Raw genomic sequence first — 18,506 nt, forward strand, 5'->3', positions numbered from 1 at the left:
GTGCCAAGTAGTCACCGTTGCTTAGCATTACAGGTAATATCCATCAAGAAACAGATCAGTATCAGTCTTGACAGCCTGTCGCTTTTGTATGGTGCATATTAGAGCCAAAACAGGGCCAGAGATTACGCAGAATGAAACAATCTATCCAACATAGTGGGTTGATTTATTTCAATTTCAGTTTTAATATTCACTAAATGAAATCCCTGATTCCATAAGTGTCAGAACAGCAGTTGATACCTTTGGTCTGACAGTTTCCCTTCACTTTACTCAGAATGAAAACAATAATGTGGACATAAGGTCAACTTGAAACCTGACTGTCTATTTATTGTGGTTCTATCCAGAGCTGAGTGTTTAATAAGTGGTTCTTGTCCGGCTCATGATCACTACAAAGACGTGTAAGAAATAATCTTCACCCACTCTTGCATATGGAATTCATTACGATAATATTACTGACAAAATAATCTGTCTGAATGTTCGAATAAAAGTGATAAAATGCTGCTGGTAGGAAAAAAAAGAAGAAGAAAACATTAAATGTCAGAAGATGTCTGCAAGGTCAGACTTGGTGGCCATTTTCTTGGTGTCGATCTCGACAGTGAGAAGCGAACTGAACACCAAAGGAACATACATCCAGCTCCCAGATGAAGAATAGATCACAGGAGTGTGTACATTTCATTTATTTAAACACTGATTCCCCTTTTCAACTTCCCACTGTTTACTACAGAGGATGAGGATGTCTTGACTCATAACAACAAACAAAATGTCAAAAACAATTAATTTTCAAATGTATTTCAAATGTTAGAGTATTGTTCTATTTAGGTTGATAATCTAGCCGTTGAGCCATTGACCTCCGAAGTGAAGATACTGTATTTACAATATTTATTCATTAGGTTGAGAATGGATGAGTTTTCTCTTTATGCTGCACCTATTGTAAGCATGTACTGTAGGTCCTGTCTTTGTGTTGTTGAAAAAAAAAGTTAGATTAAATGCAAGAGTCTGTGTCTTATCATAAACACAAGCAGCTTACAAGACCTTTTACAAGGCAGGGAAACTGGTATGTGCATAATTGTATATTAACACATGAAAAGAAATATATGATCTATTCAAGAAACGTCTTACATTATGGATTCTGAGCCTTGGTTCTTCACGATATAATTTTCCTGATTTTGGGCTGTCAAGGAACACGGAGAATGTTTCTCCCTCGTCTGACAGAAGGTGTTCCAACTAATGTTGCAGCCAGATAGGCCAATTGAATTTCCCCAGTCTGCTTAGTTCAATTTCATGTTCAACAGTGTCGCTGCCTACTAGCAGATTCAAGAACTAAGATGGAAAGCCAGCTTATACTTCTTTTGATCTTATCTTCATTAGTTACTTTGCTAGCAGTATGCTGTGCAAACACTACCGGTGGGGGTGGGGTTGGGATACAGACAGTTCTGTTGAAGAAGAAAAGGAATGTTGGAAAACGTTGGGATGCAAGTATCCTATTGTGGCAGGGGAAATGAAAAATAACAAAGAGCAGACGCGTGAGAAGGTTGAAGGTCATTTCTCAAGAAAGATGAATGACACGCAACTGGTGGACCCTGTGACACAAAAAAAAAATAAAATCAGTGTTCTCTTACAAAAAAAACACTGGCACCATCCCACATTGTTCTTCTGCCATGAACCATGGTGGGATTAATAACAGCCTGTTGAAGTGTTGTTGACAAGTAGTGAAATGTGAGAAGATAATGTCAGCTCCAGGTTGATGATCTATATGAAGGGCATGTGAGTATGATCCGTCAGGCGGATGTAATCAGCCAGACACAAGAAGAGATGTGTCAGATGCTGACAGACAGCAAGCAGTAGAAAGAGGCGAGTAGAAAATCTTTAACAGTATAGACAGCTAATGGAAATGAAAATTTGACCAATGTTCTCATTGGTATATATGTATCCCCATATAATAATTTAATTTTCATTCTATTTGAATTAAATGACTTTTTTAAAGAGTTTTTAATTTATTCCTTAAGATAAGATAAGATAAACTACATTGATCCCCATAGGGGAAATTCCTTTGTCACAGCGGCGTAACAATTTTAATGTCAAATATAAATATAAATATGAATATAAATAGACAGAAAATAGACATAGCAAAACATCCACAAATAGATAGACAGTAGGGAGAACAACTACAGCACCATCAGAGATAAGAATGGACAGCATAATAAAACAGTAAGGGTGAAAAATACACAACCAGAAATAAATGACAATATAAATAGAGTGACAATAGCAATGACAATAATAAAATAAATAAACAAAAATAGACAGGATGCGTGTGGGCTGGGACCAACAAGGATAAGAAAGATATCAGGGTTAGGGCATGACATGGGAATGGGTGAGGTAGTGAATGGGGTGAGGTAGTGAGGTTTTGGAAGCAGTATAGATGCACCTCAGGCCGGTCAGAGTTGTGTGCCGTCCAGACTGCTATTATAAAGTCTATTGACCACAAAGGAGTGTCTGAAGCGTTGAGTTCTGCACCGCAGTGGGCTGAACTGTTGGCTTAATGCGTCGTGAAAGGGGTGGGATGGATTGTCCAGGATAGCTCCCAGTTTGCTCTTGACACTCCCCACTGCCACCAATTGAATATGGCCCAGGTTCAGCCCCACCACCTAGCAGGCTTTCCTCACTATCTTGTTGAGACTGTTGACCTCACTAGTCCTGGCATCGCCCCACCAGCACACTATACCGAAGAAGAGCGTGCTGGCAACCAGAGACTTGTAGAAGGTCTTGAGAAGCCTGCCACACACACAAACGGCCGCAGTCTCCTCACTCAACAAAACTCGCGGTCAGACCTCGGCACTCCTCATCATCAACGTTGATGGATCCAATGATTGAAGAGTCATTGGAAAACTTTTGGAGGTGGCAGGAAGAGGTGAAGAGGGTTAAGGGGAATGGAGACAGGACAGTACCTTTGGGCACTCCTGTGCTGCACACCACGGCCTCGGAAACGCAACCATCCACCATGACATACTGCGGCCATCCTGTGAGGTACTCCAAGATCGAAGCAGTGATGTCAGGGGGAAGTTGCTTACTCAGCAGCTTGTCCTTGATGGAGGTGGGTTGGACTCTGTTGAAGGCACTGGAGAAGTCAAAGAAGGTGACTCTTGCAGTGCTTCCTGTACCCTCCAGACGGGATAGGGCAACACCAACAGCAAACTCAGTGAACTTCGGGGGGCGAATATATCCCCAGCTTAAACCACGCCCCTCAGCCCCTCGACCCGTGGGGTAAGAGGCCACACTTTTTGGTGTCCACAACAATGTAATGATGTGCTGAACAAGAACAGGTCTCACACCTTTTTTAGTAATGGTGTAATTATTGCTTGCTTGAGATAATACAGAATAGTTTAAGGCTGCTAATCACTTTGATGTCATTGTATTTTGGTTGTGTGCAAATTCAGCAAATGTACAAGCTAAGTGTTTTTCAAATAGCAATAAATAAAATATTTTGAAAAATGCATTAAGTTGTTACTGAGAGAGGAGTCTCATAAATGCCACAAAAGAAGATGAGCTGATATTAGATGAGAGTTCCTGATGTGGAACAGTGGAGGAGAAAAGTCCTCATATATTTCATTGATGAAGAGTTGACAGAGACATTGCAGCATGGTTTTGAACAGAGCTGCATGAGAATGGAGAGGACATACATTCTGAGATGTGCCTCTTGTCACCTCTGCCCTGGGGTTAGTAGCAATTGCACTCTACAAGTTGTGCAGTTGTCAATACTGGATTATGGCAATTTGACTGGTGCATTTGGCAAGCATAAATGTCAGAGGAGTACATATATTTTGTTTCTCAGTTTACAACATACATAAATTTAACAGGCAAGAACTGTTACAGCAAAATTTGAAATTAATATCCAGGCTATTTGGACAAACGAGGCATATCACGGATAACTTTTTTGAAAGATATTAGTATGCAAATAAGGCTATTTCATCATTTGCAGACAGAAAGGCTGAATGCCTTTTTTTCCATTTGTGAAATTTCCCTTCCATTTTGTGCACATTTGTGCCATAAGGCTTTTTCAGCGCTATTGTTATTTAAATTCAGACAACCATCACAGGCACTTTATTGAATGAAAGGATATTCAGTGCTGAACATGGATAGGTTTAATACCTTTTTTCAATAATGATATTATAACTGATTGCCTGAGGTAATTTAGGATTGTAAAAAGCTGCCAATCATTTTCTTGACACAATGGAATTTCCATTGCATTGGTGTCGCCACACCTACATATGTATATATCTTTCATTATGTGATAATAAGAGAAAAAATACTACTGCCGCTGATGACAGTGTTAAGCCTGCTGGTTCAGTCCACTGTCTACAATCCGATTAATATAACCAACCTGTCCGATATGTTGTTGACAATAGGATACTGTCAGCCAGAAAGGCTGACACACATAAACGCGTCTACACTCACATGTACTTACAGACACACAATGAACTGAGTACAAGCTGATTAAAGAAGTGAGCTGGACTACTTTACAGCTGCTTTAAGATTGAAGGAGGTAAGCCAGACCATGGACTTAAAAGCTGCCGGTGAGATTTGCAATATGTTATTTCTTCCTGAGGGATTTGAAACTGGATCTTGTCAAACATTTTTAAACTGGTCAAGTATAGTAAATAATCCAGCAGAAATTAAGACAATCTAAAAGATGTGAAAAGACCAAATGAACACTTTTTGTGCCATTGACACCTTTTCATTACATGAAACATTAAAAAATCGTTAAAATATGACGTCCAAATTTTTATGTATTTTTTAAATTTAATGTCAGTTTTGTATATTTTGAAGCTGGTTCCATTTTCTTTTATTACCAGAAAGATGCTGCTGCAAAATCTTATGTAATAGCCAAAATGAGACACACAAGCACACATACAACTGTAATTACGAGAACATACTGAAATACAGTTTTTGCAGTTGTTAGTTTATGCAAATAAAAATGCAAATGCATTCAATTATACCTCAGGGTTTTAACTTTTTCAATTTAACCCACCTGTTTTCTTTGCATCATTGAGTTGTATCAAATAGATATAATTTGCATGTCTTTTTGTAATCCCTGTCAAGGTATACAGTATTCATAGAGCAGATACATTTATATATGTCTGTGTCTGTGTGTGTGTGTGTGTGTGTGTGTGTGTGTGTGTGTGTGTGAGTGTGTGTGGGTGTGTGTGCGGTTGACATGACATGTTCATATCTGTACATCTGGCACCTGAATTTCCACGATTATGATTGATGATGTCTATGAGGTACAATTACCTCGGTCTTCCTGCAGATGTGAAAGTTAATTGAGATCACTGCCAAGGTGCAAATCTAGTTTCCTGTAATTTTGAAGAAACTACTGTTCTGTGAGCGAAACATGAAGCTGTACCGAACGACAGCCACTTTGCTATCCATGTGAAGCACAAATTATTCTTTTATATCTCTCTTTCAGCAGTTAATCGATGCAGGGAGATACACGGAGAGTCCAGGGCGACATATTACCTCTGATTTCCCTGTGCCTGCATTTTCAGCCTCTAGCAAGGCAGTAGAAGGAGGCAGTCTATCTCAGGTGAAGTGTCATTAAGGTTGGTAGCCATTTTTCATAATCCAGTGGGGCTCAAGAGATCAATACTTTGTACTTCTGTGCCCGTGTGTGTGTGTGTGTGTGTGTGTGTGTGTGTGTGTGTGTGTTTGAAGAGAAAATGGAGGCTGTTAGTGGTCCTCTAATGCAATTTAATGCAAGCTGACCACAGTAATGACCAGGAGAAATGGAAGCCAATTGTTCCTGGGAATCAGGGAGCTATTTCATCCTTCTGCTGTGAATTAAAGAGGAAAAGACACTTGACTGAGAATGCCTCCACTTGTTTTGGTTTTAAAATATTTACAGCCTTGTGTGTGTGTGTGTGTGTGTGTGTGTGTGTGTGTGTGTGTGTATATATATATATATATATATATGTACACTACATTTCTAGCCTTTGTGAAAATGGCTCGCTTAGGTAGGGTATAACAAGCGGTAGGCATAATCAACCCATACATTATACCAAATGTTCTCATTTTACAAGGATTTTTTTCATTCTGTTGTCAATTCTTATCCTTGATGTTGTTGCTGTTTTTATTCTTCCTATCTATCTATCTATCTATCTATCTATCTATCTATCTATCTATCTATCTATCTATCTATCTATCTATCTATCTATCTATCTATCTATCTATCTATCTATCTATCTATCTATCTATCTATCTATCTATCTATCTATCTATCTATCTATCTATCTGCTGATGTCTTTTGGTTTTGTCCAATATTCTCCTAATTGCCTCTATTTATATTTGCATTTATATTTATTGACACCTATAACTGTTAGGCTGCTGTGACAAAAGACTTTCCCCTATGGGGATCAATGAAGTTTATCTTATCCTATCTTTATTTTTCACATCATAAAATGCATAAGACGTTTGGTTGTGGGTGTGGTGTTACAGGCCTCACATTGACCCAGCATGACCCATAATAAGTCTGGGCCATGTCATTGCAGAATTGTCTACAATGGTAATTTAGCACATGACTATGACACAGCTGCAGATGTATGTATTATCATAAAGGGAAAGCTTTTTCCTCACTTATTATTACAATTTGCTAAAGAAAAAGTGGATATATTGCTAAAAAATTTCAAGCAAAATGTGTCCAAAAGGTGGCAAATTTCTGCTTTCAAAGATCAATAGATTTTCAATTATTTTATTGAGCGTGAATTTTGCAGGTAAAAATCATATTTTTATGTTTTCAAAATATTTTGACAAGTCTCTCTGTTGTACTGTTTCATCTATTCTTCCTACGCAGGCTTGCAACCGTTGTAATTATTACCATTCACAAAGTGAAATATGGTGGTTGTTTTTTGCTAATGGCACCAAAACAACTACCCTTTCAGTGACACACTGATTTTGCCATGCGATGCGCTGACCAAACTAATGGGGGTTTGCTGACCAAGGTTATATACTGGTTATGTGAGAATTCCACTATGGTTAACGCAGACCACTGAAAATCAGTTATATTTATCAAAATAAGACTGGATTGTATCTTTTTTTTTTAATGCATTTAAAGATTTTGGTTTTATTTCATCACATTTTATTTTGTAAGTATTTATTTATTCATCTTCTTCTGGTGTTCATTTTATTAGCTGTGTCTACAGCATCAGCCACCTTAAAAATCAATGTTACAGTTCTGCAAGTGATAGAAAAAAAAAAAAAATCTGTTTCTCTACATTATAGCCCCCCCTCGCCACACACAAAAAAACACCAGCTATTTTTATCCTTTTTGGCTGAAGACATAAGTATCCTCAAGGGTTGTCCACAACATGCAACATTGGAGAGTGTTAGATCTTTCTTCATCTCGTAAAAACAGTGGCCATTCAATTGATTTAATTTCAAATACTATTTTTTTTACAGTATATACATGTATCCTATACATAGGGATATTTTTTGACATTCCTCTGCCGCTGTTCTTACTTCTTGCAACATGATAGACAGTGTAACTGCCTCTGTGGATCAACAGTTCACATGTTCCAACCAGATAGATACCCTCTCACCAGGCTGCTTTTCCATCAGCTGAAATCCACCATGTGACAGTTCCCTCCTTGACACCACTCACTATCTGACAAAGCTCTGGTTTGCAAAGCTGAGGGTGGAGATGGATGTTAATCAAGTGTGTCAGAAATCATACATGTAATATACAGAAAGGTGTCAAATCGACAGAAGAGATTAATTGTTAATCATTCATCTTAAAAGCAGGTTGATGATGAAAATCCACTGTTTGTTTGATGTTCTCCTGCATCATAATGCGAATCAGCCAAAGTCCGAGTTAAAGCCGTATCCAATGTGTGTGTGACAGTCTGCAGACTCCATAACCTGCACTCAGTTATTTTCCGCCGCTCTATCTCCCCTCGCTCAATCCACACACCTGTTCACAGTAACCTGAGTATGCACACATGACACTGGGCACCAGCAATCAAGGTCAGTATAAGAGCACCAACCCTCACAACTCAACTAGTTGCCAGGTTGTCACCCTGTTTTTGAAAGCTCACCGTGTTTTTGACCTTGGCTTACCTGCCGCTTCTGTTCCCCTCTCAAGTGTTCTTGCGTGGACTCTTTTGCTTGCCTGGTAACCAACTCCTTGTCTGTTTTGACTAATCGCTTCCCACTTGTGCCCTCAGTCAAGTACATTTCAGCAATTTGATCACAAAAACGTTCCCGCTAGTGTCCTCTAAAAAAAGCCAGTTTAAGGCTGGCAATCATTGAATTTTGGGCAATTAAAAGTACAATTATTACACTTTCTGCATCCCGCTGAAATTTATATCCAATATCCTCACATTGACCATTAAATTAGACAAAATACTAACAAGGAGGGAGGAAAAAAAAAGCAATTGAGCATGAAATATTTAAGCACTGGATACTAAGAGTGCCATTTCACAAATTATAACACAATGTCAATTTTCAAATGCAATGTTCAAAACTCAATTGTTTCAGCGTTGTTTGAGGTTGCTTCAGTTAAACAAAAAACACACACTTTCTTACACTTACAAGTCTATTAATGATCGATACATGCTTAGGTTGAATAGCTGGCCAAACAGCCCGCCATAGACCCATGTCCTGATTGTCCTCTCTCTTTCTGTTTCTGGCTTCTCTGCTTGCAACTGCAGCAGTTCACGTGTCCTTTCAGAAACATGCGGCGTTACACAAGAAACCTGATGAATGCTGAACGGTGAGCATTCTACCCAGTGCACCCATCGGTTCTCTAGAATTCAAAAATTTAGTCAGGTGTCATGAAAATAAATCTGTAGCTTATAATATATTTTTTTGTCATTATAAATTCTGTTCTTTTACTAGGAGAGCTAGTCGATCAACCCAATAGGCACCAAAACAAATGAATTCACAAGCCATGGGATTGTCTGTCCTCTGTCACAAAGGCCTGTGTATCAAAAAGCTCTCTTCTCTCTGAGAGTGATGATAAACAATTTGGCAATTGACTTCAGTTGTTGATTCATGGGAAGTGATGGTGGTCTGATGATGAGCTCTGATTTTTGTTATTTTCTCGAGCATAATCTTTCTCAACATGCGTGTCCTTGGCCACATTTTTTAATTGCAACAAGTTTTCTATTTACTTAAAAAATGTGTCACAGAAAGGCAGACACAGGTGTAATTGACAACATTAATCATAAACCTGTTCTATTTAATATTTCAAAGCAATTCAGTGAATATGTGTGTAGCAGGAAGCAACGTCCATGAAACAGAACCATAATGAATATTATTAATTATGGCTGTGCTCACCTTTTCAGTTTGTAATAAATTATGGAAAGGGGAATAATTCCTATGCCATTATAACCATTATAGTTTGATATTTTGAATGGAGGGGGGGTTCCCTGTGATGCAATTTCAGAGGGAGGTTAATCTACATTCACAGCTTCTTATTAAATCAAACCTGGAGCAAGAAAGTAAAATTTTAAAACCCTTTATCTTCATATCATATTATATAGGGGCTTTGGTGTGCCTTTGCAGCAAATGAATACTCCTAGACTATGCTATAAGATAAATCAGCCTTATGATTAAAAAAATAAAACTTCATATTTTACAAGCCTAATTCTTGGATCTACTTGACAGTGATACATAGCTCTACGAACTTTATAATGCAAGTTATGAATCAACTTTTGTAGGAGTTCTGAGACTGACTAATGTCTTTCTTTTGAATGTATCAGAACTTGCGTTTTTTGGGTATCTATTGCTCTAGAAGTGATATAGTCATGTTTTATGTTGTGAACAGTACAACATTACGGTACAACAACAACAGTACAAGCATGCGCGCGCACACACACACACACACACACACACACACACAGACACTTATACACATAGTCACAGAGTAGAGGACAGTAATCAAAACAAAGTAGGGACTCACTGAAGAAACGAACATAAATATATTCATGAATGTAGGCTTTCTCTCTAGAATCCAGCCTATATTTACAACAAACTACTTTGCTTTAGACCCTAGTGATCCTGTAAAACATTAAACATTAATGTCAACACAACGTATTTTGCCTTACATAGTAGTAAAGAGGTATTGAAAAGTGGTTTTCACCGAACTATATTGATGGGATTGTTGGCCAGGTAATCAACCCTTATGGGTTACTGATGATAAACCTCCGTGACTCACTTTCATTAGGGGTTGTTAAAAGTGTTGCAGAAACATGCAGTCAAAGCCAGCAACTCATTCATTATCTCATCAAAATCATATATATATATATATATATATATATATATATATATATACAGCCTTTCTATATTTATCTTTCGTGTCTAAGAAATAGTGTACATAAACATTGCATATTACTTCAGTGAAAATATACGTATATAAACTGAAATTGTTTGGTATTACTTTAATGTTTTTTGATCAATATTGTAATTTCGCACGGTATACATGTAAGTACCTCATAAGAAATTATAATTTATGTATGTAAATAAAGGTCAGGTCACGGGTAATGCTGCATAACAATTGCTGCATTAAAATGTTCAGGAGGTTTTTGAAGATCTACCTGAAAATCTGTACGACAATGTTCAGATGCATAAAATTAAGACCCAATCTGCCAGAATACTAGATTAAAAATCAATGCATTGTTTAAAAACAAGCAACAAAGCGACTAAACAGGAGAGTGGTCACAGACTTGTATTTGATATGCAACAGCCAGAAAATAAGCAAAAATGCAGGCTTTAATCGTCTTAAAAGTGTCAAGATTTTAAGGATTTATGAATCAGCTGGATTTGGAAAAACTTGCTAATGCATAAATATTTATGATGCTCGACTAATATAACAAGTATCCCTGCAAAGGCAACAAGGTATTGCCGCTTATCCAGACAGGTGCCGAAATTCCTCTGTTAGAATAAGATGTAGATTTTGCCCTCCAGCTCTAAATACCTCAAAGTTAATTTCTGCCAAGAAGGAAAACCAATTTTCCATTTTTTCTCTTCTTTACAATTATATCAATATTATATAATAGAATAACCTGTATAATTAAAATATAAAATGTATTTTTTTCATTTCTATTCTTTCTATTAAGTGATATCAATAAACCTGACTTTCTTTCATAACATTACCTAGGTCGTAGATAATTTATGTAATCATCTTGTATCTTCTAGTTTGTTCAGCACTATGAAGGAACATGCTCTGTATGTATACTGTTTGTATAAAATACTTTGCATTGGATATATATATATTTGTCCTGGCTTTAGCAAAAAAAAAAAAAAATCCATTCAAAGTTCATTTCAATGAATATCTGAACATAAACATGCCTCTAGATTGCTCTGCAAATTGGAGCTCTGCTCAATTATACACTGGTTTTGAAATGTATTATATAACTTAAGATTCAACATTGGATTCAATCAACCTGTTTTCCATTTTCTTCCAAAATGCATATATGCTCTAAAATCTTTTTGATTTCAAATTAATGATGGGTGCCAGTGAAGGAATTCTAAAGACGTAAGAAGGTTTCACTCCTACATATCACCAACATAATCCAATGCAGACTCACACAGAGTTTAGCAGTAAAGGCATTTAAATGTGGCACAGTGTTAAGTAGTTAAATCCATCTGTAACATCCTGTGGCCCCCACCAAGCCCAAACGTGCTCTCCCCAAACATGTTGAGTTTACTATCAGCAATCTAACACAGATCATGACAAATGTAGTATATTTTCAGATACGTTTTTAATTAAAGTTGTAATGAGGTAAATAAATAATAAAGAGCAATAGGCTTCCTTGACAACAATTTCAATTTAAAGTATGTGTATGTATATATATATATATATATATATATATATATATATACACATACACAGAACAACTTTGTGCAAAAACTTTCACTCAATACATTGTAAGCTCATATCTTCAAGGCACACACATATAAATTATATTTATGATTTTTTTCAGAGAATTTTTTTTTTTTGCTAGAAAAAAAAATTATATTATCTGTTTTAAATGCAAGAAACCTACAATTGACGATGTGCTTTTTTTGCTGCTTCATCTTTGACCCCTACCTTCAAAAACTAGCACAAAGAACATGGCCTCTTAACAGAGGTAATGTATTCATCTTCAAAATCAGGTGAAAGCACTGCGGCCTGCCTCTCTCTGTGAATGTTTAATGAGTGTGACCTTTAAATTTCCTTGTTGAAGTAGAGCGAAATTACATTTGCATAAAAATATGTCCTTTCTTAGAAGCAGAAATCTAATATTTTGCACCTCTATCAAGTGTAGCTGCTATTAAACAAATGTATCGCATGACTCAATAAAAAAACAAAAACAAAAAGAAAACACAAGAAAGCTATGATGGACTCAGATTTACAGAAAACTGTCCTCCAGAGGAGAATGGGACTGCCTTCAGCTTGTCTTTCTTCTTGCCTCTAAAACATAGTTTTTTTTGTTTTTGTTGTCCTGGTTACATTCCATCCTCTTATGTCTTACAGTAAAGAATCTATCATTTTTATGGCCATACAGATTACAAAAACATTCATTATCGCTGAGGATCCATCATAAACCAAGCCTCAAAACTTAAAAATGAGAGGATCCTGCCTGTCCACACGTCAACTCAGATAGGTCAACTCTGGAAAGAAATAACTTAGAAATCCAACATTATTATATAAAAGATAACTTTCAGTCAGTTGTATAAATTACATTTCTTAAAGACACTGGGGTTTCAAATCTTTACAGTGTCCAGTACTGTATATGTTTTAGTAAAAATTGCTCATTGCTCACCAAAGCCATCATGTTGAACAAAAGTCCACGTCCTGAACATTGTTCTTGCTGTAAACTGTGCTGTTGTTCCCTAGGGGACAGTCTCGGAAGCCAATGCCACCATTAGGGGTGTAAATAGGCTGTATGCAGAAATCTCCCCTGAGGAGCTGCTCGTTGTTGAGTGAAACTATCTGGAAACTGGTTTCAGTCATTTCCAAGATGGAATTATCCTTTTTTGTGCCTGCTTCACAGTAGTCGTCTTTCCTTCGACCCCGATTATATTTCCACTTGGTTGAAGACTTTGAGTGGTCCTTTGTGTGCACATGCCAGCAAAAGATACTGAGGAATATGATTAGGACAACAATCACAACTCCACCAATCAGCCCAGCAAGCAAGAATGGGGAGCTTGGTTCATGCTGTGCAGCCTGCTCGGGCCCTGGTGGTCTTTTGCTGTTGTTCGGGCTTAAATAGGCTGGCGTAGTCAATGCCTCCGTGCATACAGTATCATCTTTGGGCCGGTAATTATTGAATGCATCCAAGGGAATCACACAGATCCGATAGGTGGACTTTGGCTCAAGGTTCGCCAGTCGGATTCCCCTGTGATCCCCGCCTACAATCCTCTCCTTAACAGTGGCCCCTGTTAGACTCGGCCCCATCCTGGCCCAGGTCACCTTGTACGCAGTGACTGGAAAGGCAGAGATCCAACTGACATGAATGGCCGAGCCATTCAATATGGTGAATGTGACCTGTAAGGTCTCCCTTCGGGGATCCAGGGGATGCTTAGTCCTTAACACCCCATCTCTTGTTGTATAGATTGGATATAAGGTGGGGAATGTGCGGAATGGTTTTCTGGTAGAAGGGGAAACATGTTGGGAGTTTGTAGAGGAGGAGGGTGATGGTATCAGAGCAGCGTCCACTAGAGATGTAGGCAGAGGTGCAGTGCTCCGTGGGCATTGGGCCAGCTCAGCACTCAACTCCCTGATCACCATGCCCCGGAACTTTTCGGGTTTATGGCACATGAAGCCACGTACGTTGAGGGAAGCTGGAAGAGACTTCAGCCATGACACCACCCATTTGATACTGCAGTCACACAACCAAAGGTTGTTCCTAACAGTGAGTTGTCTGAGACTGACGAGGCCATCAAAGACCCCCTGTGTCAGAGACTGCAGCTGGTTGTTGGAAATATCAAGTCTTTCCAGTTTATGCAACCCAGAAAATGCCTTCGCAGGGATCTGGTTTAGTTGATTTTCCTGAAAGTTTAACTTGATGAGCACTTCCCCTGGAAGGAATGGAGGTGGATATGTGAGTGAGTTGCGTGCCAGAGAAAGCTCCCTCAGAATGGCTAACTCCTGGAAGGTACCTGGAGCAATACCTTCGTCTGTCAGTAAGTTTCCATCCAAAAGGAGGCGCTGCAGCCGGGTGACATTTCTAAATGCTTCTTCTGCAATAACTGCGATCCGATTCTCATCCAATCTCAACTCTTTTAGATCATCTGGAAGACCAATAGGCACACTGCTTAGATGATTTTTAGTGAGAAAGAGCATCTTCAAGCTCACTGCCTCACGGAAGGCCCCTTCCTCGACCCCAACTGTAGAAATAGAGTTATCATCCAAATGTAGCTCCTCTAACCAAAGAAGCTGGGCAAGAGCTGCTCTAGATATGGTCTGAATGTTGTTCTCCTGCAGATGGAGAACCCTCACATTTTTAGGCAGGTTCATGGGGAATTCATCAAGCTGGTTGCCATAGAGATATACAGTTTCCACAGACGCCACGTGGTGCAGCTCCAAAGGGAAACCAGCATTATTGATTTGGTTGTTGTGGAGGTAAAGGGTCTTATAACCCTCACTGATTCCCAGAGGCACTGAGGTCAGGCTCCGCTCATTGCAGTAAACAAAGGTGCGATCACAGCGGCATTCCTCAGGACAGTTGGAGGCTCGAGAGAACTGAAGGTGAAGGCCTAACAGTATGGGTATCCATGGCCCTATGAATAAGTCCTTGTTCCAAAAACGCCACAGTATTTCCATTTCAAAAAGAATCATTAAAACTACAGAATTGAAATGAGAGGAAATTACGAGGAATTAGAGGAAATGGTTATGAATTATGATATGAAAAAAAAAGAATAAAATTTCAAAAAATCCAAGTAATCAGACTTTCGCCTGTGAAGACCGGTGCTGTAGAAGCTCTTAAGTAATCCCCTTGGTAATTAGTTGTCTTTAGTTTCATTCACAAGAGCAATCGTCTCATTAAGGAGTATTATTCCTTCAGCAGCCACCATCCATATTAGAGCTGGGACAAATTTTCATCCTCTACTCTCTGCTACGAATGGACAGAGCATGGCACTCAAAACTGACTGAGCCATGCATGATACACTGGAGGGTTCTCACTGGATGGCCTCCTCTCACTTCCTTTCATGTTACGGAGTGCTGGTTCCCCAAATGATAATGGTTCTCTCAGACTTGACAGCTGAATCCAAAACAACCTGTTGTAAAACAAGAATAATGGGAAAATCAGTGTGAGAAAATGGATTTCTCCTTTCCTATCCCATAAATGCAAAGTACAACATTGTAGAATGGAAAAGAGCAGCATGCATACAAATGACTTTAAAATTCTATGTACATTCTTCGGACCCACAGCAGGGGAGAATCTGTAAATTTGAAAATCGACTGTGTCTGTAACAGTTGAGAAAGAACAGTTTGAAAATTATTCATTTTAGTGAAGGGGCCCTGATCTTAAACGAAAACATACCCTACGCAGATTCAAAACTTTTTTTTTTTCCCTTGTCTATCCAGTTACCCAGGTGATAACCATGAACGTGAAATAACTAACAAAAAATATATACATATTTAAAGTGACAGCCAAACCCTGCGGATTAAAACATGGCAGCCACAAGCATTTCATGAGCAACGAGGTGAGAAGGAGGAGAGGGCTGGCTCAATGATGAGCACCATGAATCTGTTAGCCATGCGGTTCATCCTTGATGGATAGTTCCCTCGCTCATGGCACTTAAGAAAAGTAATCATTACAGGGGAGGGATTATGAGGAAGAAGACAGGCATTCGGTATCATCTTGTACAACACATTTAAATAATTTGCCCTTGATTTAGCTTAAAATATCAAATCACATCCTATTTTTATTCAAAAGCTAATACTATTTCTATTAATATTTATGCTGCTCTAGTTGTGAATGCAATGATAAGATGGGACAAATGTCTTAACTGGAGATATAAGAGAGAAATGTTGGAAATGTGCAAAGTGGATCATTCAGTACTTAGGCTTTACTCAAAAAGCCCCCCCCTTATCAAACCACATTTAAGAAAACAGATTAAAAAAAAAACAACATTTTTACATTTTTATTGCCGCATGTTAACAACCCAATACCGTTTCAGCAAAGGGAATAATAAAATATTGGGCGGTACTGATGATTAATAAAACAACACCAGGCAGCAGCAAGAGCCAATTGACAGATTGCATTGATTTGTGGCAGAGGCAGTTCAATAGTTATGTAATGTTCCTTCGGGGGCCAAACAAGGCATCAAATTGAGTCCAATTATGCTGACCTGCCCTCACCACCGACATTATCAGCATCAATCCCATGACACATGTTCATAAGATGTTCATACAAAAAAATGAAAAGCTTTTCCCAAATAGTGATAGGGCACCAAAGACCCTATTTAGTCGCAAATTTAGTCTGTGGAATAAGGCTATTTACAAATTTAAACAAGTATGTCCACTGGTTGCCTCATTGATCTGTTGTGAATTGTTTGCATCAATAGTGTGTGCGGATAGCTGTATGGAAAACACCGAATTAGAGTCAAAACAACCGTCCAATCTGCTTCTTCATTTATAATATTCAGATATTTTTCAGGAGTGACTTTGTCTTTTGTGGTTAAAAATGGAAATGACACCGCATTTAACGGGGTTCCGATTATCGATCGATCAATGAAGAGAAGCGCGTCTTCCGTACCTTTTGAGTAAAGCAGAAAGTGTGGCCGGTGCGTCTCCCCTGTCTACCTGCAGACCGACGCGTTCACACCGGGAGAAAAGTCCGCATCCTGTCCGCTGCGTCCGCTCCAGCTGCGGATCAAGGCTGCTGGGAGTACCCGGGTAGAATTAGGGCATGGTGCTGGACGTGCGGGGGTCCTGACCAAGACAACCGGGAGAAGAAGGAAGTTCAGGTCGTACGCGGTCTGCTCCACATCTTCTCCCCGCCTCCCAATGCGCACCCCGGCAGCTGCGCCGCTCCGGAGCCGTCGGTGAACTTCCTCCGCCGTCTCCGGGGGAGGACGGGCGAACATGAAGCGCCGCGCGTCGGGGGAGAGAGTTAGAGGCTCCCGGAGCGATACCCGCCGCCCCCCGGTCTGCATCCACTGGATCCGGAGCGCATAGTCTGGTGAATAGGTTCCAGAAACTGACTGGTCACCCCTTGAGTCCTGAGACTTAAGCTTTTCTCTCGCTCTCTCTTTCTCTCTCCCTTTCCAGCCCCCCTCCCTTTTACCTTCTTCTTTCCCACACGCACACACACACAGAAACACTCATCCGTGGAGCACAAGTGTATCTTTTCTACCTATTAATTTATCACCCTGGACAATTTTATGTGTTACCCCTTGCGAAAGGGGTATTAATTTTGACAATTTCGTTGAAATTACAAAGAATAATTCAAAAAAGCCCAGTTTGTCTAATTGTCATTAATTGATTAATGTATAAATCATGCATCTCAGAGTGTTTCACAGTTACGACATTGAAATACCCAACTCAGATAATCCGATAATTAAAAAGAAAAACATCCAGCAAAGAAACGCAACTGGTTTTCATTTCAATCACTATATTTGTACTTTATGACATTTTCCAGCATTTTTGGAAAAACAGAAACACCAAAGAATAAAGTGAAAAAAAAAAAAAAACAACTAAAAAAAAAAAAAAAAAAAACTGAATGGGGGTATCTCTTTGAGTTAAACGCGTTGCTGAAGACAGATAACAAAATGCCTGTTGGATTTCTCCACCTTTAATGGACTTGTGCTAAGTTAATGGTTGCTGCAATGTTGGCTGATGTAGAGCATTGGTTTGGACTAAGGACAGCTCTTGCACTTTTTCAATTTACCAAGTAATGAAAACAATAACATACTGAAACTTTAAATTAGCTATAAGGCAACACTGAGTTTATGTGTGCAAATGGTTTTTCAATTAATTTCTCAAAGCATCCACAAAAACATGGATTGTTGGAAGATCTTGAAATATTAATTAAAGTCTCTCGAGGTATCCTTGTGTTAACAAGTCTGCTCGTGTTATATATTTATTTGGTATTATTAGTTTATAAAATAGCAGATCTATTCTTTAAATTAGTTGCAGGGTATATTTTTCTTCACTAGCAGAATTAATGTGGTTCCCTTTGTTGCATTCTTGGCAAAGTCACTGTAATCGCCCCTGTCTTCCTCAGGTGAAGTGTTACAGCTACCAAAGCTTTTCAGTTGCCCCTCATCTCCCTTATACTGAATTTATTATCAAATTCTCAGCCGATTGGGCCATCTCATCCTCTAATTGCATTTTTTTAACATCCATACAGGTAAAAATATTTTTTTCTTTCTATTTATTCAACTCCTGCATGTGTTGAGTTCACACTTTGAGTCTGATTCTTGACATACTTCATCTGTGTATGTCAATTGCAGACCGTGCAATCCCAAAGACTTGCATTATCAGTTGAACACCAGCAGACACACACTCTCATACTCGCAGTCTG

General features: G+C 38.8%; 1 protein-coding gene across 1 annotated transcript; it reads right to left on the reverse strand.

Moving 5' to 3' along the window:
- Positions 1–11,010: 11,010 nt before the first annotated feature.
- Positions 11,011–17,216, reverse strand: LOC147226271 (leucine-rich repeat transmembrane protein FLRT2). Its single transcript, XM_086160301.1, has 2 exons — positions 16,737–17,216; positions 11,011–15,252 (listed from the first exon to the last, which is right to left on the reverse strand). Exon 2 carries the CDS (start codon positions 14,810–14,812, stop codon positions 12,803–12,805), a length of 2,010 nt encoding a protein of 669 aa, XP_086016427.1. The 5' UTR covers positions 14,813–15,252; positions 16,737–17,216; the 3' UTR covers positions 11,011–12,802.
- Between the last annotated feature and the right edge of the window lie 1,290 nt (positions 17,217–18,506).

This window comes from Fistularia commersonii, chromosome 15 (assembly GCF_037954325.1).
Source record: "Fistularia commersonii isolate RoL2024-O1a breed Wild chromosome 15, RoL_Fcom_v1.0, whole genome shotgun sequence".
Lineage (NCBI taxonomy): Eukaryota > Metazoa > Chordata > Actinopteri > Syngnathiformes > Fistulariidae > Fistularia > Fistularia commersonii.